The sequence below is a fragment of the Manacus vitellinus genome, unplaced genomic scaffold (assembly GCF_001715985.3).
Source record: "Manacus vitellinus isolate BGI_N305 unplaced genomic scaffold, ASM171598v3 scaffold_5_pilon, whole genome shotgun sequence".
In the NCBI taxonomy this organism is placed as follows: Eukaryota; Metazoa; Chordata; class Aves; order Passeriformes; family Pipridae; genus Manacus; species Manacus vitellinus.
This window is the reverse complement of record NW_021940682.1, coordinates 11413556-11435399: the sequence shown is the minus strand read 5'-3', so window position 1 is coordinate 11435399 and position 21844 is coordinate 11413556. Positions and strand designations below refer to the sequence as shown.

The 21844-nt window shown below is 37.5% G+C and overlaps 3 protein-coding genes across 7 annotated transcripts in view; 2 read left to right on the top strand and 1 right to left on the bottom strand.

The window, feature by feature from the left end:
• GNPTAB (N-acetylglucosamine-1-phosphate transferase subunits alpha and beta) overlaps positions 1 to 4268 on the top strand; it is a 44247-nt gene extending 39979 nt beyond the window's left edge. Inside the window, exons 22-23 of the mRNA XM_029963395.1 lie at positions 997 to 1087; positions 2235 to 4268. Of these exons, the coding sequence (XP_029819255.1) occupies positions 997 to 1087; positions 2235 to 2312 (169 nt within the window). The 3' untranslated portion in view covers positions 2313 to 4268. The remainder of the gene's footprint in view (positions 1 to 996; positions 1088 to 2234) is intronic.
• Positions 4269 to 4713: 445 nt separating this feature from the next.
• Positions 4714 to 16078, top strand: SYCP3 (synaptonemal complex protein 3). 4 transcript variants are annotated; one of them, XM_018080455.2, is made up of 9 exons: positions 4714 to 4853; positions 6613 to 6756; positions 7910 to 7985; positions 8993 to 9027; positions 11171 to 11288; positions 12289 to 12388; positions 13135 to 13233; positions 14947 to 15051; positions 15182 to 16078. In XM_018080455.2, the coding sequence occupies exons 2-9, from the start codon at positions 6627 to 6629 to the stop codon at positions 15233 to 15235; spliced, it is 717 nt and encodes a 238-aa protein (XP_017935944.1). In that variant the 5' UTR covers positions 4714 to 4853; positions 6613 to 6626; the 3' UTR covers positions 15236 to 16078. The 4 variants fall into 4 exon arrangements, with proteins under 4 accessions (XP_017935944.1, XP_017935943.1, XP_017935945.1 ...); XM_018080454.2 differs by having other exon boundaries at positions 6610 to 6756; XM_018080456.2 differs by having other exon boundaries at positions 4715 to 4761; positions 6610 to 6756.
• Positions 14295 to 21844, bottom strand: part of CHPT1 (choline phosphotransferase 1) — a 21504-nt gene continuing 13954 nt past the window's right edge. Inside the window, exons 5-9 of one of the 2 annotated variants that reach the window (XR_003916188.1) lie at positions 21614 to 21745; positions 21068 to 21226; positions 19141 to 19266; positions 18272 to 18658; positions 14295 to 15261 (exon numbers count right to left, since the gene is read on the bottom strand). Coding sequence is in view for 1 of the 2 variants with exons in the window: in XM_029963393.1 (XP_029819253.1) it covers positions 15217 to 15261; positions 18548 to 18658; positions 19141 to 19266; positions 21068 to 21226; positions 21614 to 21745 (573 nt within the window). In the remaining variant the exon portion in view is untranslated. The remainder of the gene's footprint in view (positions 15262 to 18271; positions 18659 to 19140; positions 19267 to 21067; positions 21227 to 21613; positions 21746 to 21844) is intronic. The other variant, XM_029963393.1, reaches the window with a different exon arrangement.

Here is a 21844-nt window from a genome sequence, read left to right as displayed (position 1 = left end):
AAGATATATGTGTGTCTCACTTGTACATAATATGTGAAACTTTTGTGTGTTTATCTCTTGCCATTTTATAAATAACTTTAGAAATTGGGGTAGTTGACTCGAGAATACAAGCAAAAGATTGACAGATACAGTGACAGAAATGAGACAAGACTAATATAGTAAATCTGTTGCTGATCAGCACATTATGAAAAATAGCCATTAGTAAGGAAAGCTAAAATATTAGAGGAACTGTAGAAGGAATCAGAAGGATTGTAGGTGACAAGAACAGGTGGGGATTGTAGTGGCAGGGGGAGCAGGGGGCAAACCCATTTCAGGAGTTAGCTTTAGAAATTTGCACTGGAGGAACAGACATATTATTGGCTCCCTTTTTGAGAACCTCCATCAAGACTTTTTGTAGCTTCAGAAAGACACTTTGAATTGCTTGTAGCCAAAGATGAACCTACCAGGATGGGTTAAAGCATGCTGAAGTGCTGATGGAAATCAAAATGTTTTCTGAATCATAGGATAGCCCAGGTTGGAAGGGACCTCAAAAGATCATTTGATCCAACATTTCATGGGAAACATTTCATGTGTAGATGTGGCACTTGGGGACATGCGTTAGTGCTGGACTTGGCAGTGTTCGCATAATGGTTGGACTTGATCTTAGAGGTCTTTTCCAACCTAACTGACTCTAAGATCTCGCACTGTGACCAGTCACATCTTGGAAACTTCCAGTGGTGCAGACTATGCCATGTCCCTGGGGAGGCTGCATCCAGAATGATTGTTTTCACTGTAAAAAAATTTCCTTATGTCAAGACAAAACCAGGTTGTACGTGTTGCCCCTTGTCCTCGCCATGTGGCTCTTCGTGAAGAGAGCCTCTGTCCTCTTTTTAGTCACCCTTTAAATCCTGGAAAAAAAGCTTTCTTTGTATATTTCATGGAAAGTCTTTAAAGTTTGAAAATTTGAATTTATAATATATGAAGCTGTTTTTTCTCTTTCCTTCTTTCCTTGTCCAGGAGGGCATATAGAGACAAGCTCAAATTCTGGACCCATTGTGTTCTAGTAACACTTATTGTATTTACAGTCATCTCATTTTTTGCTGAACAGGTAAAGTTAATGTATTATCAAATTTATATAACACTTAACAGATTGTGGAATCTTCAGGATAACATCAGATGTATTTTTTTATATAGGTTTTGAAGAGTAGCTAGGATTTTTTCCTTCATAAAAGAAGTAAAGATGTTATATGAATAATGATTAGCTGGCTTCAATTTTTAAGTCATGTTGAGAGTCCTTGAAAAGAGAGTCATATGGGGGAAAGAGTGGTGTTCCCTTCTCAGGTGCCTTGTGACTGTCAAGTTCATCATCAGTGTGCTAAATTTGGAAGCTTAAAATCAGTACTTGGTTTTGAAATTCTTGGTCTATTAACTTACATATTGGTAAAAGTGCAAAGTAAATTAACAGGAAGGGAACTTAAGTAATAGCGATACTGTAGTCCCGAAGAGAATCTTAAGGTATTTAGAGACCTTTTCAAAATCTCTTCCCTATGTAATTGCAAAGACCCCTGTTGAATTCAAAAGGTTTTTAATCTGACTCGAAGGGAAAAAAAAATGCCACTTCTGCAAGCTTAAAATGGCTTTCTTGAACATGATTAGTCCTGCTGAACTCAGAGGGAGTCAATGGAACAAATCACATGGGTAATTCTTTGCAGGTTGGGGCCTTAAGTAACACTTTCCGTGGTCTGATGAAGAGGGTGTAATTCTTGAAAGGTTGGCTTTTGATTATTATTTTTTTCCCACCTGTGACTTTTGCATGACTCTTTCCCTTGATTTTCAGCCTTTTGTATATATTAGAAAAATCCATCAGTAACTTGGTTTTGGAAGGGGATACTCAACTCAGTGTTACAGTTAGGAATATAAATACTGTTTTAAGATGCCAACTTTGTGTTGATCTTTTAGAAACTGAATGGAGCGCAGTGTTAGTTTAAACACACAAATTTCCTTTAAAATAACCAGAATATAGGCATACTTTCTGCTTATATTCTGATTATTAGGAAGTGCAGTGGAAATGTGCAGACCTAATAGATGAATTTGAGCAAAAAATATTTTTCCTGTGCAATGGAAAAAAAAAAAGTACAGTATTGACTAAATTACTGTAGATGGTACAGGTTTTACAGTTTCTAGGGTGAAAACCTGACCAGCTGTGGACCTTTAGCCCAGCAGAGAACTACATATTGTATTTTTTCTCTCCTCAGCTAATTGCACTTAAACGAAAGATTTTTCCAAGGAGAAGGATCCAAAAAGAAGCTGGTCATGAACGAATCAAAGTGTAGAAGAGCTTTATTTTGGAGATCAGTCTACCTCAAGATGTGATTAAGCATTTTAAATCTCTTTCATAAGTGTCTTTTCTGGTTTAACATTTAACTGTGTTGATATGAAGAAAAAAATCATGCATCTACAGTTAGAATCTCTGCAGTACTTTCATGATATAAAAGCTGTTGGAGCTGTGACATTGCAAAACAACAAAAAACCTGTACATAGGCAGTTTTCAACAGATCTTACTTTATGACTCTTAGTTCCATGGCCATGTTATCCTTTTTTATAAAAAGGGTTACCTAAATAAATGTAACTGCATTTATTGCAGTGGATATTGCCAACGAGATAAAATGTTGGAAAGAAATGTTGTTTGGGATCAGCGTAACAAGTCTTTGATCTTGCATTCCAAAGCATTTTGCAAATTTCTGTCATTGCTGCTTTTTTTAGACCTATGGGGAAATTGAGAATTATGTAACTTGTCATTTAAATTTAGTAGACATTTAGAGATGTTGACATTCTTTAAAGCACAGTGACAGTTCATCTCCCTATTTGTAGTATTTAACTGGGATTTGGAAGAAATGTATGCTATTAAAAAAATTACACAGTAATAAAACATGTAATGGTTATTTGAAAGGTATTTTATATCTGGTGTATTCTACTCCAACGAATACAATGATGTTATTTCTTGCCTTGATTACAAAGAGAGGGTTGTAATGCAATGAAAATGATCAAGGAATAATGTTTTACAAGCATTGCAAGTATAAAAGCAAAAGTGCCTCTCTATATGAATGGGTAACAAACTTTTAAAGTAGAAAAGTATGGGAGCAGGGTTTCACTACGGAAAACAATATTTGTACTGATATACAAAGCTTTGGTGTTTTTAAATTTAACAGGGTTTGGCCCTGTGTTTTGCTGAGACATCAGAGTAATGTGGTTTTATGTAGGAAAGGGTACTGAATCTTTTCAAGCAGAAACTTTTGGTGGTGTATCTTCAGTTAATTGTGTTAACAGTATTCAAAAAAGCATTAATTTTTGTAATCAGATGATGTACAAAATGTGTGTGCATATGTATTGTAAGATACTTGGTTTGCTTTGAAATTAACTAAAATGTGATAAAAGTTTTGTCTGTTGTTTCTGTTTTAAAGTAAACAAAAACTCGCCCATTTTGATAAATTAGCCAGTAATGTGTATGAAACCTTATATTATTTTTCCCTTTAAAAACCTCCAACTATAGTAATTTACTATTATTTTGAAGCATGAATCTGTTCTCAAAGTGGAATCAAGCTTTTAAGCACTATAAAAATGCAAGCACTTTTAATTATATTTCATGCTAGCAATATATACTATGCTGAAATGTAGAATATAAATAAATAGTTTAAATCTGCAGTACTTCAGCCTCGCAGAAAATGAGACGTTTCAAGAAATACAAGAAAGCTTTGATAACTTCTTACGCTTGAAAATATTAGGTAGATTCGAGTTTGACTGGGATTTTTTTTTTTTAATTATATTTGACATTCTAATCAAGATAGTTGGAAAATATTGTTGAAATTTTCAAGGCAGTTTTTCTTAATGAAGTTATGTATAAATAAGCAGATTGCATAGGTAGCTCAGCTGTCACTGCAATAATTCCTTTTTGTTTAGGCAAAGCTTCTTTGTCCCAGCCATATGTCCCACCTTCCCACTGTGTTCCTGGCTGGGGGGACAGAGCAAGACCTGGGATGCTGTGCAGTCCTGCAGCACCCCCAGGACTGCTGTGAGGAGAGTCAACTCCACCCCAGGGAAAACTTAAACTTGGGCAAGGATGTACCAAGTAAAATTTCTCAAGTGGTTGGGGTTAATGAGAACATTGGAAATTGAAATAGCGTTAGGGTTCTTCTTTAATTTAGATTTGGTTTTCCTAAGGAAAAAGCAGAATACCTTAACTGGCTGAGGGCAGGAAATGAGAATCTGAAATATAAAACGTGGCAGAAAAATACTGTCTGTTTGCAGTGATTTATGGAAAAATCCTCCTGTGATACCATACCATAGCTACATACACCAGAATACTTTCTGAAGGCTTTTTGTTATCTTAATGATAAATTAAAGCTATTTCGGGCAAAACCAGGTGAGCCTTAAACGAGTTTAATGCCGAATGAGCACGACGCGCCCGGCCCGGCCCGGCCCCTGCTCCTGAGGGCGCCGCGTGTGTCCCTGCCGCGCTCCGCCCGCCTTCCCGCCTTTTCCAGGGGAGGAGGCGCTTTGAGGGCGGGACACCGCGTCCCAGCCGTGCCCGTCAGCCTTTGTCGCCCGGGACAGCCTCGGGTAGGATAACGTGAGGGGTGCGGGTGGGCGCAGAGGGGTTGGGCGAGCGGAGTTTCCCTCCTCTGCGGGAGGGTGGGGCGCCCCCTGTCCCTGCCGCCCGCGGGTGCCTCAGGTGAGGGCGGCTGAGCGGCCCGAGCCTCCGCCGCTGCTCTGAGGTGGAGACAGGTGCGTCCCCGCGGGGAAAAGCCCCACGTAGGAAATTCACAGAAGCCCCGTTTTGTTTCATGTCTTTTTTCGGGGCAGGGTGAAAAACAGAGGTGAGTTTCTCAAAAAAAAAAAAAAAATTACGCAGCTCGGGATTGAAGATCCTTGAATCGGCTAAAACAGGTACACGGCATTGAACGAGGGCTGCGAGGTGGCGAGATCGTTTTACGCCTGTGGGGGGGACTGGGGGAGTCCTGCTTTGTAAACTGCTTTTCAGGACAAAGCGTCTGTATGTCAGATAAAATACGTGCTTGCAGTAAAATGTTGAAGTGCTTTGGCAGCCCAGAAACAGGCACAGCCGGATGCCGCACCAGGACTCTCCTCCTTATATCATCTTTTCAACAATCACAGTAGTTGAAAAGCAGATCGAGTGTTGGAAATTCTCACTCATTTGAGGATAATTTTAATGCAAGGACTTTTGATTTTTTCCAGTTAATAATTTAAAGAGGTTTTGCTTTTGTTTTCCAAGACACTTGTAAGGTCTAAAAATCTTCGTACCACAGAGGGAAGTATCAACCTCAGAAAAAGCTGGGTATTACAAAGCAGTGTTCCTTAGCTTAGTGTGGTCATGTTACATAGAGCCATGTAATGTGTGGTTAAAAAATATTTTCACAACTGTGGACACATAATTAAAAAAAAAAAAAACAAAACAAAAAACCAGAAATAGGAAACAGGTGTGTGAGAGCTGTTAATGTTCGGGTGACTTCACAGTCATGGAAATTCAGAAGACCTCTACTGGAGTTCCCAGTTTCACTGTGTGAACTTAATTTTCAGATCCATCTGTGCCCTGGCTTGTGGAAAACCTACATATATTTGTAGCTGTGTTGAATTGTATTTCGAATGAGAAGTTTACCCACTACTGAGTCATGTCTTGCTCAGTTTGGAAAACAGGGTACTAGCAGCTGATATCTTTCCATATTCCAAGAAATTCTGTTATTTTTAAAGAATTTTTAACAGGAAATGTCATGTGACACTTAACTTGAAATACTTCATAGCTCTTGCTATCAGAAAAAGATAATGAGAAGAAATATTTCAGCAAGGATTCAGTAGCTTTCTATTTGCTGTTGTATTTGTGTATTATTGCTATTGCTGATAAAATACTAAGGAAAAATTTTGTCACTCATGCATTTAGTGACTACAACTATGCTCTTTCTCTTCTAAATAGATTTTTTTCTCCTTGAATATTTATAAAAATATACAGAATATATAAAAATTACTATTACTAAAGTAAATCAATTAATATTTTTTAAGAGGGTAGTGTACGTGTAAAATGTTTGCCAACATAGAAATGGCATTAGTTACATTACAGAGTGCAGAGGCATAATAGCTATAAAGAAAGATAATTCAGAAGCTGAAAGTTGCCCAGGACTTTTAAAAATGGCATAAGCACTTGTATATTTGTCTCTATAGTGCGGGATGGCTTGTAGAATCACATTGTTCTTTATGGTTTACCATTTCTATATTTTGTAAAATAGAATACTGGCATAGCTTGTGGGGAATGCAGTACTGGATGTGACAAAATGTATAATAAACATGGAAGGTGAGCAGGCAGGCACCTTAAGAAAATGGTTAATTTACTTCTTTTTCAGCAGAATCAAGTGTGTTCCTATTAGCCCTGGCTTTTTCTTTATCGAGTTCTTAAAACACCCCTGAACACCTCAAACCTAAACCAGTTTGACTGCTTACATATCCTTACAGGTGGAGACTGTTACAGAGGTATCCATGACAGGTCCATGTAAGCATGAAAACATATTTATCTTCAAATAATTGTGGGGAAAGTTATGTAACAAATACAATATACTGTTTCAGCAGGAAAAGATCTCATTATGGCACCATCAGGAAGAAAGCATGGAGGAAAAGCTGCTAAACCAGCACCGGAAGAACAGACCCTACCTGCCTATGACTTTGAGGAGGATAGAAAAGAACTGAGTGGATCAGAGGAAGATATTAGAGAAGGTGCTTATATGCCCTTTTTTTAGCACATTTTTAAAATGTGAACTTTATCACATTCCTGACTGTGAACAGAAAGACTGTGTCAGCCAGTGTCTGAGCAAGCAGGGTTTATAATGCTTAAGACAACCAGCCTCCTACTGTGTGGTTTTGATTGGTAAGAGGAGAGAACCCAACAGAATAGCTCTGTGTAGTGCACTGTTATGTCTTGAAATTACAGGTGGAGTCCTCAATGGAGTAGAATGTTGCCACATGATTATGTTACCTTATTTTAATGCCATATCCTTCTGTCACCTGGCTGCACAGAACACTGTGAGAGCGGGACAGAGCAAAGAGCTCTGCCTGCTTGTATGGAGTACTGAGTCAGGTAAGGTAGCTGGAGTCCAGCAGGTTTAAAAGCACTTCAGGAAGAATCTGAACCAAAGAAAAGAAGAAGGAGAGAAAGCTGAGGCAAAAAGAAAATAAGTCAGACAAGGGATTCTTGTTTAATTTTGAGGGAGTGTCATAAAAAATTGAACTTCACTTAAAAATACAGTTCTCATTCATCACATGCTAGTTTTTTGTAAAGTTTGATGCAACTCCAGTTCTGAATTTTTATCTTTCAGCAGTTATCTCTGGGCTTGTTTCTTATTCATTTCCCCCCTTCATTTGTTTAGACTAAATTCCTGTTCCATTTATACCCTGCCTTTAACAGAAATCTGGTAGCCAAGGATATTTTTTTTTCAAAATAATATAAATACATATTTGTGATTTTGCTTTTTAAAAGTTAGAGAGCATTTCAGGGCTCATTGTACAGTAAAATTCTAACAGATCGGGCTTTTTCGTTTTTTACATTATTTTTACCTTTCTGGTGATTGTTATATTGTGGGTTGCAACTAATGGGGTAGTAGTGGACAGGGAAAGTAAAACAGGTTGGGACCAGTGTAGAGGAACTCAAGGCAGTGCCAGCTCAAACCTGGCTTTGCAGAATAATTCACCACCATCTGTCAACTCCAGAACCAAAATTTTAGGAGCTGCGTGTGTTGTTGACAGGAACTGAGACCCATGAGACATGTTCAGAAAAATGGCATTACAGAAAAGTAACTACACTTTTAATAACTTGAACCACCTGCACAAAATAGAAGGTATTTTTGTAAGTATTTTTGTAATTTTTCTAAAGGCGACACACCAGTAATGGACAAGCATGGAAAGAAAAGACCTTTGGCGACTACTCATGTGGTTCCAGATGATGTGGGGTAAGGTTAGGTGTCTAAGGTTTTTTTTTTCCAAAATAAGCAAGTAGATACCAATTTCAGTTATTCACTATGCTTGTTTTGCTGTGTTTGTTTTTGGTTTGGTTAGTATTTGAATCAAAATCAAGTGACAGACAATACAGCAGTTGTAGGTAAAAAAAGAAAATGTAACATTTTAAAATTAGTAATTCTGCAGTTTCTTTGTAGATATTTTTGAACACAAATGAAAATTTTATATACTTGTGTGAGTTTTTAAAATATTTATTTCTTTTAAAAATATTTGTTTTATCCTAAATTGTTGATAATTTCATTAAATTCCATTATTTTTTCCTCTGATTTTAGTTGCTTGAAGATATTACCAGTACTTTGAATGACCCAAATATTGCATGAAAAATAAATTATTTTTACAGATAAATCTTATTAAATTTAATAATTATGGGCAGTGTAAATGTAATAAGAAAGTGTATGTTGAAATAGTTTTGTAGGAGATTACAGCTGTTGAGGTGAATATATTGCTTTTACTGTATTATGCCACTGCCTTGCACACTGGTGTTATCATCTTAAAGGTGCTGTAAAAAGAACCTTGATATTATTTACCTTGGATTTTTCTTACTGTGCCAGTCGTGCTATCTGGGATGGTACAGACTTGTTTCATTTGATGTTCCAAATACTATTTGTGTTTTCTTTTTGTCTAGGGCATAATCAGTCTTATTTACTGAATGCCCTCACTCAAGACCCTTTAAATGCCTAATAGTGTCTTTTTACTGGAGAGTAAGAGTAAGTTAATAGATTCCAGTATTTTTTTTTTAAACAAGCAAATCAGTCTTAAAAAGAGACCTCTCACAGGAGGAGAAAAGGAGTATAATTATTTTATCTTGTAGAGCAGTAGCAGCTCTGTGACTGCTTACAAGTAATAGGCACGTGAATAAAATTAGTTTTAAGCATATAAAACAGGTCTTACTCTAAAGCCAGAAAATGGGCAAATAAAAATTTGAAATGCTGTTTTCTAGGGGTGAAGTACAGAATATGCTGGAAAGGTTTGGAGGTAAGTACATTTACATTCTAATAAATTAAAAAAAAAAAAAGTTGCAGAATCGGCAGTAATTTCTTACCATAACATAACTTTCAAGACTTACATAAAATGAACAGTCTTTGTAGCATTTTTCAGCATTTCTGAATAAAGCCAGTTTTCAGAAATAAAAGTTATATCTAAGTAGAGCAAAGAGAAAGAATAAAAGGGAATAACTGCACATAAAGTAAGTATTATGTAGGTAACTACAAAGGAAAAGGGAAAGATGCATGAGTGCTTTTGATAATTCCAATTTTAAGATGAAGTTTAAGAGGTAGTGAATATATTGTAGAGAAAAGGGATGATGATAGTTAGGTATTGTTCTCAATTTTTTGTTACACTGACATGGAGGATACTGGAGATTGCAAGACTTGAGTGAGAAATAAGGGGCAGGTAAATGTGAATATAAGCAGTTAAGTAGAACAAATGGTTCTAATTCTAGACAAGCAACTTTGGAAATAAACTTTAGTTGCAATAAAGAATGAGAGAGTAGTCTGTACTCAGCACCTTCAGAAATTTAGAGAATAGGGAATCAGCTATTAAGAGAATTTTAGCAGTCATGATGAGCATGAGTTTATAGAAGAGCCAAATAATGAGGGTAAGTAATGCCAGTCACCTAGTGATGATTTCTGCAAGTCACTTAGTAGGATTTAGTACAGTCACAGTCAGATCCTCAGATGGCTTTACTTACAGTTAAATTACCAGCTGAATTCTAGATAGCTGATGGGTTATAGAAAAACCACCTTTCATTTGTAAAGAATGTGTAACACCTATCACAGTGTAAGAAAACATCAAAAAGGAAGGGAAACCATCTTAATGTCAGTATTCCACACTCAATAGCTGATTAATACTTTCATTGTATGTAATAAATAAGCTGTACAGTCATTACTTGCATGTCAATCTTAAGGTGAAAGAGGAGTTAAAAGGATTCCTTAATGCACGAATTAGAGCTTTTGCTGTCACAAAATTACATATTTTGTATTATATAATAGAATACTAACGTGGGTCTGGCAATTTAGAGAAGAGGAGGATGGTAAAAAGTTATGATTGCTTGTAATTTAAGACTTAAAAAAGGAAGGAAAGGAAGGACGGATGGAAGGAAAATTAATGGATCAGAGAGAGGATGCTGTCTGCACAAAACAGTAGGTTTGGCATTAGCAGGGGCAGATACCTCAACAAATTAGAGAGGTTTGACAGGTGTTTCCTGAAATCTATAGTGAGATGGAAAAGAAATTACTGTATTAACCTTAAACTATGACTTAGGTCTCCAAATGTAAATTAAAGTGAAACAAACACACTACCTTATATTATTAAAAACTAGTCTCTGAAGTATAAATTACAGTTTGTTGTTCATTCAATATGTTCACAAAGATAGTAGCCACATACTACCTTTAATTTCTTTCTGAAATCCAAGTAATTTGAATATTACTCTGAAACAGGTGTGGTTTTTCTAGGAAAAATATAGTTAAAGTGTCAGCATATCTAGGTCCTTCAGACCTTGGAGGTCTGGAAACTCTGAGCTAGCACCACAGTCATGCAGCTTAACTCATGAAGATTTTGAGTTACTAAAATATCCTGAGATACTGGAGAAAAGAGGAAGTTTGTGCAAGGTATCTCTGGCTTTGAATGGAGAATTTATAGGCTGTGAGTTGTCCAAATACAATGTGCCTACACAGTGTGCACTGACTGGGTAGTGCTTCCAGTGCTCCAAGAATGTGTGTGTAGTTCCTGCATAGGTGATGCCTTGGAAGTGCATGTTGGACCACAATAATCAGTAGGGAAGCCCCGATCTCAGTGTACAGAATGGAAGCACTGCAGCTGCCCTGAGTTCAAGCCACTGGAGTTTGAGTTCACTGTGTGTGTCAGTTCAAAGCCAGGCTGACACTGGACCCACCACTGGCCTGACAAAACCAAAGCAGCTACAGCTGAGTCACATCACAGTGGGTCCTGTTTGGTCTGGTGTCTGAGAGAGGTGGGACTGGAAGGCAATGCTACACTTGTTGTGGGGCTGGGCAACGCTTCTTCCCCTTAGAACACACTTCATTTGCTTCTCAGTATTTTTAATAAATGGCACAATGTATCCACTGTGCTTAATTTCTAAATATTCTTTGACTTTTAGCTGACATTAACAAGGCTCTCTTAGCTAAGAGAAAAAGATTAGAAATGTATACAAAAGCCTCACTCAAAACCAGTAACCAGAAGATTGAACATGTTTGGAAAATGCAGCAGGAGCAAAGGTAACATTTACCCTTGTTTTTCAAAGCTGTGGAACCAGACTGCCTTTTGTGTCACAGCATGGATAGTTATTCTGTCTTCTTGCAATTAAATGTCAAGTACTGTATCTTCTAGTTCAATATCTGCTCAGGGCCTCTGCTGCCTTCAATTGTGTCCACTTTGCAAAACTGACAGTAATAGTTTAGCATATTCTCTTTTGAACACAGAAACTTAAGAATTGGAATTCTGAGAGCAAGGTATGTTAAAGAGCTGGTTTTATTTTTATGGAAAGTGACCTTTGATGTTATTTTTGTCTTTTAAAACAACGAGGAGAGTTTTTTCCACTTTGGAATTTTCTGTTTCTACTTGAAAACTTGAAAAAATGTTCAGTAAAACTTTAATGCTATTCAGGTTAAGAAAGAAAATAATTTTCACCCTACATAATATTTCTCTCCCCTCCTAAGACACATTTAATTGCTACATCTGATACTACAGGTAGAGCAAACTGAAAAATGAGACAGCTAAAAACTGAAAGTCAGCAATACTTACAACTGTCTTGGTGTTGTTCTACATATATATGTGTATATATATATTTATCTGAAATGTCTATGGACAAAACTTAAATTTACATAGAGAAACTTAGATCATCATAAACTCATGAATAAGCTGATCAACTTTGCGTTAAAAACCCCTTAAGTTAAAACAAAGATCTGTAAATGGGTTAGAACTTGGTCAGAAAACCTGACACTGTTAGGAAGAAAAGTTGTTATATTTCTTTTTAACCTGAGTTTTGTATGAGTACTGTCTCCTTATATGTATATAATCCATATTCACTCAAAGTGTGCGTGTATACATGTGTTCAGTTTTTCAAAACACACATTATTCAATTAGGGTCAGATATCTAAATATCCTGTTTCTTTATCTATGGCAGCTTTTATCCTACTCCATATGTATGTTGAATCTTAGCTTTCCTTGTAATTCTTGATAGTATTTGTCATACTTACAGATAGTGTCTGTTTATAGGCAGAAGCTCAATCATGAGTTCTCCCAGCAGTTCCTGACTTTATTCCAGCAATGGGATGTAGATGTGCAAAAAGCAGAGGAGCAGGAAGAAAAACTAGCGGTGGGTTTCCAGCGTGGCAGGAGTTTCACTGTATTTTTACAAGAAGGGAGTACCGTTGTTTAGACACTCAAAAAATGTAAAAACACTTCATGTAGTTTAAACAAGTATATGATTATGTTTTGCAAAGAGAGTTGCATTTATAAACTTTATTGCAAGTTTATAAATGGCACTAAGTGATGCCCTAGGCCAGCATATGGCTTGAGAAATGCCAAGACATTTATGGAGAAGAAAGATGTGTGCCATTTCTGTGCATCCAGTCTTTTGGTTCAGGGAACAAAGGAATAATGGAAAGTTTTTTCTTAAAAGTAGTTTGCTTAAAGATATGCCTGGATGTAGTAAATGTAAGAGAATTTGATAATTGAAAGGGAATAGGAACCATACCATGGGATGTAATAAAGTGATGTTGCTGTATTTGTTCTTCCAACACATTTGCAAGTTTTGCTTTTCCCCAGGCAGCACATTGAGGCAACACACTAAGGAGCTGCAGGGGATAGCAAAATCCTCATAGGATTTTACAAGGATAATTCAGGTTGGAAGGGACCTTAGGAGGTGATTCGGGGCTTAATCCAGTCTTCATCTTACTTTTATTACTAAGTGCAAGAGTAACTCTCTGGGCAGAGATCTACAAGGCACAGATTTTCCAGTGAGGGCAGAATCTCTGATTCTGGAAAATGGCGTTGGTGTGCTGTCCAAGTGCTTTGGTTAACAGCTAATACAATTATGTTTTCCTTTTGCTTCTACTTCAGAATATGCTTCGTCAGCAACAAAAAGTTTTTCAACAGGCAAGAATAGTTCAAAGTCAGAGACTGAAAACCATTAAGCAACTCTATGAGCAGTTCTTAAAGGTACAGTAAAGTTTTTCCTTGGAAGGCAGCTGATCCTTATCATATCACTTAAGAAAGCTGTAGTAATTTAGGGTTTTAAATTATTTGGTATTTTTGTAACAAAGTAGCTACATACTACACAGCAAGCAAAAAAATATTTTGAGTATAACTCCACAAAAATTTTACTTTTTAGTTAAAAAAAAAGGTTTTCCCCTTTCATTTTACACCAAGAACAAAACACTTCATTCCCAGAATGCCCTTCCCCCACTATTTTTCTAAGTTATTTGAGAATTAAACTGTGAGAAAAATGAAAATACCCTAAATGATTGATTTTATAATGAATGCAGAGGCACAGCACCATAGAATCACTGAAGGACTGAGGTTGGAAGGGACCTCTGGAGGACATGAGGTCTTGCCAGCAGGTGGTACAGGAGGGCTGTCTAGAGCTGGTTGCTTGGGACTTACCTCCAAATGGCTTTTGAGGATCTCCAAGGATGGGGACTCCACAGCCCCTTGGGGCAACCTGTTCCAGTGCTCAGTTACCCTCACAGGAAAAGCATTTCTTGATGCTGAGAGGGAACTTCCTTTGTTTTCAGTTTGTCTGTCCTTCCTGGTCCTGTCACTGGGCACCTCAAGAGCCTGGAACCAGACCCAGCACTCCAGGTGTGGCCTCACCAGCGCTGAACAGAGTGGAAAGATCACCTCCCTCGACCTGCTGGCAACACTTTTCCTAATGCAGCCTAGGAAACTGTTGGTTGCCTTGCTGCAAGGGCACATTGCTGGCTTATGTTCCATTTGGTGTCCCCCAGGACCTTTTCTGCCAAGCTGTTTTCCAGCTGTATGGCCCCCAGTATATGGGGTGGATTCAAGTCTCTCAGTTTCTGATAAATTTTAATTTATTCTGTTCAAGTCATTTTCTAACTGGTCCCATTTTGAAATTTCAGTTAGTTACAATAAGCTTAGGGTTTAGTTTGGTTTGGGTTTTTTTTTTCAAGTCTGGTAGTTTAGGAAAATAAATCTGAAATAGAGCAACTTGTCATGGTTTGAGATAGCCCCAAAATCATCAAACCATGACACAACTCTTAGTTTAAGACAGTCAAAATTTAGAGGATATTACAGAAGCATTAATAACTATTCCAAAATGTCAAAAATGTCTTCGTCAAAGAGGAAAAGCTGAATAGAAGGTCAAGTATTACTTGATTTTTCTCCTCAAAGATCAAAAGGTAGAAGTCAAGCCTCAAATATGCTTAAGTAAATGTAAGTTAAAGAACATGCAACTAGACACAGAGGTAGGCATAATTGTAGGTACAAAAGGAAAGATAACCAGTGAGTTTTATTTGGGGAGAAGTGTGCAAAGACATGTAATGGGTTTTATAATCCTTACTTCAAGTCCCTCAAGGTTGCCATAATATTGAACCCCTAGCATTCCTGACAGATGTCTGTTCAAGTTCTTCTTGTGGAACTCTTAATTAAAATGCAGAATAACTACCTAAGACCTCACAGAAACTGACTGGAGGGTACCATTTCCTTCACAGGGTCCACATTGTTAAAATAGGAATGTAGGCTGGAGTATGAAGTCCTGTATGATTCCTCTGTCAAGTCTGTGACAAAACTAATCAATTACCAGTGATCACTGTAAAAATTAAATTGTAGTAAGAAAATGAATGATTGGTTTGTTTTAAATTAACTCTTTGACACTGAGGAGTTCTGAATTAAGATTATCCTTAACTTCAGAGCATGGACGAGCTGGAGAAGAGCAATGAAAATCTTCTGGCAGGTGCCCAAAATGAACTCCGCAAAGAAATGGCTATGTTGCAGAAGAAGATTATGATGGACACCGTAAGTATCAGATCTCTGAAGTTAGTTAAATGCAAAAATAGAACATTCTATTAAAAGTCATTTGACATTCATTTAATTCAACGGACTCGATATGGCATTTGTTCAGTATTATCTCCTTTTCTCGTCACAGCAACAGCAGGAGATGGCAACTGTTCGCAAGTCTCTTCAGTCCATGTTATTCTGATGGCTCAATGGAGAAACAAGTTGTACCTAAGTAACATGACACAAGTACAGGCATTAGCCACAGAGAAGGATGCTAAGCTATAGATGTTTTAAGGTTCCTATTAAAGGCTTTCACAGATTGTTCTAATCTTGTGTCTGATAATGTTGTAAGCACGTATATTATTAAATTGTATTAATGGGGGGGCAGTATGGACCCCAAACTGTCTGTCCAATTAATTTTTAACTACTTAAGTTAATATTAACTTTCAATAGCACTGGACTGTTAAAATTGTTTCACTTTTTCTAATGCCAAATTGTTACAGTGGGCAGAAGTAATAAAAAACTGCAATAGCCAGATTTTACATATTAACTTTAGGCCTTTAGGTAAATTGTGCAAATAGAAGCATTTTTCACAAGATGCAGATTTCTGTAGTTTCAGCATTTAGTCAGCTAACATAGCAGTTATAAGTTCACAGGATATTACATAGCTCATGTAAGGTTGTTTAATGATGTGTATTACAGTAAATTAAAGTAAATTTTGTTAACTCTTTTGTTATGCTAGGTATTTAAATATCCTTGTATTAGTACGAGATTTATGAACTCCTATAATTTGTCCAGAAAACATTGGGGTTTTTTTAGTTGAATGATGAGCTTTATGTATCAGCTCCAGTCAGCATAATTGAACATTATACATTTTGGGGTATCTACTTCTTGTAGAGCCACTGCAAGAAGATGGGGTAGATTTACCTTATTTACTTAGTACAAGCTATTACAAGCCTCTGAGATGGAATATTACTTTTTGCAATCCCAAATGACTAGCAATTTCGGGAGGCCTGAATTTTAAGGGTAAAGCATTTATCTTTCATGTATCATTATCATTCATTGCAGTAAATAAGTATAAATTAAACAACTGGCTTAGTGTGCATGCAGTTTGTTTCTACAGAAAACCGCTACACCTGAATATCCACTTTCACAAATCAGGTAGTTGCTCACACATTTAACACTTTGATTTCATACCACAGTAGATAAAACAAAAACCATCCACACACCCACACACACAAATGGGATGTTTTCATAACAATATATTTCAAAACCATATCATTCTCCTCAGCTTACTAGCATTTTTAGTTCAGAATCCAGTCATTTGATGGTTCTTCAGTTCTGGAAGTCGGATTAGAGAAAAGTAACCTACAGAAACTTCAGCTATCAGGTTGCAGCTGAAGTTGAATAAGAAACCAGTACTGAACTTGTTCTGCCTCTACTAGGATTCAGGGAAGGAGCAATTATGGAAGTTACACTGTTACAATGATGCAAAGGCAATATAAACCTCTCTTGGGTACCAGTAACTAGGCGGATTTGTAACTGTGCTGCTGGGTCTCAGCCCTCTAAGGACAATTAAATGCTATGAAATAGTTAACAGATTTTGCTTCCTATCTTCAATAGGTGGTTATTTGTTAGTATTTCCTCCTGTTTCTGGTTTTATTTGTTAGTATTGACTCACGTTTCTGGTTTTCTAAGTGATTCCTGCATTGGTTTCCTATCATCCACATGCCTCAATCATATCCTTAGAATTACTTACGCCTACTATGACATGACATAGTTTTGACCATTGTGGGGAACCAAATCATCTCACTCTAAAGAAGGTGCCTGTGTCTTTTCATCAGGTGGTTGTTTACAGTATTCTTTTCTATTCGCCCATGGCCTGGGTTCAGGCTAACTTCATGTGTAGATGCTGTGTCTTTCCCAGTCTCAAATAGGAGTAGTAGGATTCATTCAGAATTGATGTGAGTCACTTAAGAGTTCTAGTCCTTTGGCAGTAACTGTTACAGTTATCCCTCGAGAGTATCAGTAAATTCTTGTTAGTGTGGTAGATGCTATTTTATTCCCTCCAGATTAGCAGACAGTACACCACTAATAAAGTTCCCTAAATACCTCAGGAAGTTGTTCTGAATTAGCGTGCAGCCTGGAAGCTGCAGTGGTAGAACTTTTAAAAAAATCACAGCATTCTTTATTGAACAGTTCAGGAAGGACTTCATGAACTCAGAGCTCAGGTACATATCAACAACAACTGAAAGTAGTAATGGACACTTACATTCAACAGCTTTTTACATAAATTGTATTCAAACAGTACCTCTTTAAAGGAGCTTAAGTTTATAGGGTTTGAGTGCAAGTCCTGATTTGTTCACACAGATGGTAAGCTACTTTTCTCCAAAGACAACAGCCCTGTAGTTAGGCACATTATGTTAGCCAGTGGGTCTGGTCTTAAAGAGACAGGCTTGGGGTCTGTGGGTCAGTGGGTCTGACTTCCTGGTTTGGAGTTTTACACTATGGTTTAGTTTTGTGCTGTTTTGTTTGGATAAAGTACAGCGGTAGCTACAAGAAAATTAGATCAGTTATAAGGAAGATGAACACAGCAATAGCAAAAATACCACACAGGGAAATACACATGGGTGGGTTGCATTGCTAGAGCTGCAGTCACTTAAGTCAGTGACCTTTGTCATTTGCTTGCACAGTTTCACAGATACACATTAGGGTAGCTAAAGTCAGGATCCTTGAATTACACAGCTCCCTCTAGTCCAGATAACGATGAAGTGTAATGAGACAAACCTTGTTATGACTACAAAACCAGAAACTGGCCTTGAAAGAAAGTACAAGCTACAGTTTTATCTGGTAGCAGTAATTTATGTGCTTGGATACTAGAGAATGCATGAATCCTAAAGGCACTCGTAACAGTACTCTGAAGTAGAATAAAATTTTCCTGAACTCTGCCTCCTTCATCTACTGATCCAACGGCTTGTTCCTTAGAAATACCAGAAGAGAGATTGAGTGGTTTTACCTCATGGCTGCCTCATTTTACCAGTCTTAATACTGCAGTACTGTATTTAATTGGTACATCTGACTACCACTTCAGAGCACTTCCAAGAAAACTTTAGAAACTAATGCTACAATATTAGTCACTTGGTCTAGGGAAATGTGAAATTCCTCTTTAAATTCTGGTTGGTAGCACCTTGGTTTGCAGCCTACATTCACCAAAAGAGAAGTACAAAATTGAAGTTACCTAACAGGAAAGGGCAACATTTTCAAATGTGGTATTGATGGTCTGAAATACATCCTGGTTCAAAAGTACTGATCACAATAGCATCTGCAGAACTTTGTTATCTACTAATTCTAACATCTGGTAATGTCTGGGATACGGTGAACTTTCTCATAAAACTGTTTTCTTCAAAAGCTTAATCTGTCTTCCCAAAAACAGAGGGGCTGCTTCATTCAACATTCCCCTAAATGCTTCTTCTCTTGTCCTTGACCTATTTAATCAGTCATTATGGTTTTGAACCTGTTCAGGAGCTTGATGAGATGAAATTCTGAAGACATGTATATGAAGATGAGCAGCAATCTGTAGGCACACACCAGTGGCATATCTCAGCATATCAAACAAGGATATGAACTTCAAAAAAGCAAAACAGAACAGGTTAAAACAAAGTCCAACCTTTTTTTCAATTGTCCCTACTATAAATATGTTATACTTTAACCAGGATCTATCCAAGTGACAAGTGTAACAATCATTTTAACATATAGCTACACAGTGGTCTAGTTTAGAAAAAAACAAAACCACCCCAAAACCCCAACACCCAAACAGCACTAAACACTTCCAAAGTCCAATAAACAAAGGTTAGTCTGCAGTTCACAGAACAATTTAAACCCACATGGGCTAAAGCATAATTACATGAGAGATTTGTAAATTTACTTTCACATCTCTCTTCCAAGGAAAGAAAGCCAGTCAGCTCCCAAAATACATGGTACCCTGGCACTCCCTCCACAGCGACAGCTGAAATGGGAGCAGGTCAGAAATGGCAGAGCAGAATTACAGGGACAATTCTCAATCCATTTCTTTAACTATGGTCCAAATTAAAAGTATAAAACACTTACCAATGCTATCCATAGAACAATATATTCATCAATGAAACTGTTGAAGTACTGGTCCAGAAACAGAAGTCCTGGCCCAATAAACGCAGAGTCCTGAAGAGAGATTTCACTTTTTGTCATGTGAGCCACCTATGTAAAAAACAAAAGCAAATGTGCATGACCTCCTTGCACAGCCCTGTTCTCTTGTAAGTTACATCTGTACCAGTGTAGGGGTTTCCCACTCTAATTTCTCAGTGTTGTATTCAAAGGGTAAGACTATGCAAGTGTATTACTGAAAACAAATCCTATCCACTTGAAATGTTGTTTTCAAGTTTAACTTGAAAATTTTGGCTTTTCCTAGCCAAAAGCTAACTAAGAAGCAGCCTTTTGCTTAGGTAACAAGACTTGTTCTCACTGTTTAGTTAAGATAATGATGTATGCTCAGAGACACTTTACAGACTGACCAGGAGAACATTACTGGGGGCAAAGGGAAGAAATCTGTTCTCCCCATATTTAGCACTCTTAGAGACAACTTGAGCTCACCTTTAACTAAGAGTTCTTTGTAAAAACTTGGTGACCTAATAGAAGAGATATGAAGAGTTCGTACTAGGAAGCTTAAAAACAGCAAAAGGAAAGGAGTTTAAGTGCCAAGTCTGCCATAAGAAATCATCCTGTCATTCCTTAGTTCCTTGCCTGTGGATACTTGGCAAGTACGAATAAAGTATCGAGAAGCTCTAGTGAACAAAGTGGTCTCTTAACATAAGAATATATCATGTTCAACTCCATGCTGAACAGCAAAATTCACAGAAAAGCCTGTGAGTGTTCCAGTCTAAGGACAAACCAAAAACACAGCCAGGGCAGAAGCCGACAAAGGCTTCCACACAAAGGCAGGCAAGGATGCATCTCTCCTGCTAGCGGGATCTGCTGAAGGGAGCAATTCCTGGCTGACATCTGGAGTGGTGTGCAAGAGCAGCCCTGCAGGGTTAGCACCCATGGAGTAGCTCTGGCACATCCACAAAAACTACACTGATCTCAGCTGGGCCTCCCAGCAGGTGACACCTTCAGTTTTTACTGCAGTTTGCTCACTCCAGATAAACCCACAAAATCCTCTCCCCACTACTGTTCCACATTTGCTCCTGGAGCAGATTGTCCTTAAAGCTACACATAAGGCATTGAGGGAAATATGGTTTGCTCAGCAATGCCCATGAATGAGGGCACATACACACAGGGGTGACTGCTGGTTACAAGGACCCAGGGCTCCTCCAAATGAGCAAGGAACGAACAAGGCAGTTCATCTGCTTGACAGAACTGCCTCAAGTTCAGTCTTAAGGCTCAGTATTCCTATCAGCATTCTCTCTCTTGAAGAGGTAGTAGCTCACTAGGTGAACACCTGTTTAGCAAAAAAAGTCTGTCAAATACCTGTTTTCTAGTGCTGGAAAATGTGATGCTGGGAGATAAAAATGAGCTGGCTGGATTATTGTTATTAGCAAATATGTAGTAAGGCAGATTTTTTTTTGATTTTTTTTTTTAATCCATTGATGAGTTTTTTATGTATAAAAAAGAAAAAGACAGGAAAGTTTCTCTCACAATTTTAATGATTAAAGTAAATTCCTCTTTTAGATAACTAAATCAGAAGTCACAGCACTGTTAGTAAGGTTTGAGGGACCAGAATTCGGATGTTAAAGATAGACAGTATATTTCTAGGAGTAAATTTAACAAAACTGAAAGTTCTAATCAGTACATTCAACAGGATGTATGCATTTGCAGCAGTATCATATAGAATCTGTCTGTAGGACCCTGAGTATAGTTCAGTGTCTTGGTCATAATGAAACTGGTAATACACGGGCAGAGCAGAATGGGAAAATTTGCATGAAGCCTTCTGACCTAGCAAGTGTTAAGCCAAGAACTAATTTAGTTTTAGGAGGTTAAGGACTGAAAGAAAAATTCTTACCACCAACTTCTGTGAGATTTTGGCATTCACAAACCCAAATGTTAAGACATACAGGCAAGCGTGTTTTTCAAACAGCTGAGTTGTAGACTTTTTATAAATCATAACGGCCAGTGTGATAAGTAGTCCAATGTGCAGGCCTGGCGAAAGAACACTTGTTCCCTGAAATGTAAATGGACAGAAAATTTGTCTTAGACTTCAGTCACACAGTAAGGTCCAGATTTTATACATATTGCAAATCCCATTAAACAAAACCAGAGTTGCCAAAACCCACGGAAGTCCATTAGCATTAGGCCCCTGCTATTGGTATCCTTTGCAGTGACCACTAATCAATTTTGTAAGAAAACTCATTGCTGGCTCCCACGACAGAAGAAATATAGTAACAGGCAGAGAGAAGTTAGATAATACAGTCTTTACTTTAGCCATTCAACACTCATGTGCCTTTCTGCTTAAATGCTTAAACAAATAAAACCCTTTTGATCATCCGAAATGCAATAAATTACAGGCATAAATTATTCAAACCTCATTCAGATTTTTAGAGCAACTTACTGCTATTGTAGATCCATTCTTTCCAACCCCTCCACCAAAGATGACACGGAAGTAATTGAAAAAAGAAAGTGCTGTTCCACACAGGATGCCAATAACTGCAAAGAACTTCAGTTCTAAGCCCACCAAAGGGACCTTAGCAGAACACAAAAAAACAAAACCAAAAAAAACACAACAAGACAAGAGAAAGATATCAGAGGTTAAGCACAACACCTTTTTTAAAAAGGGATTATA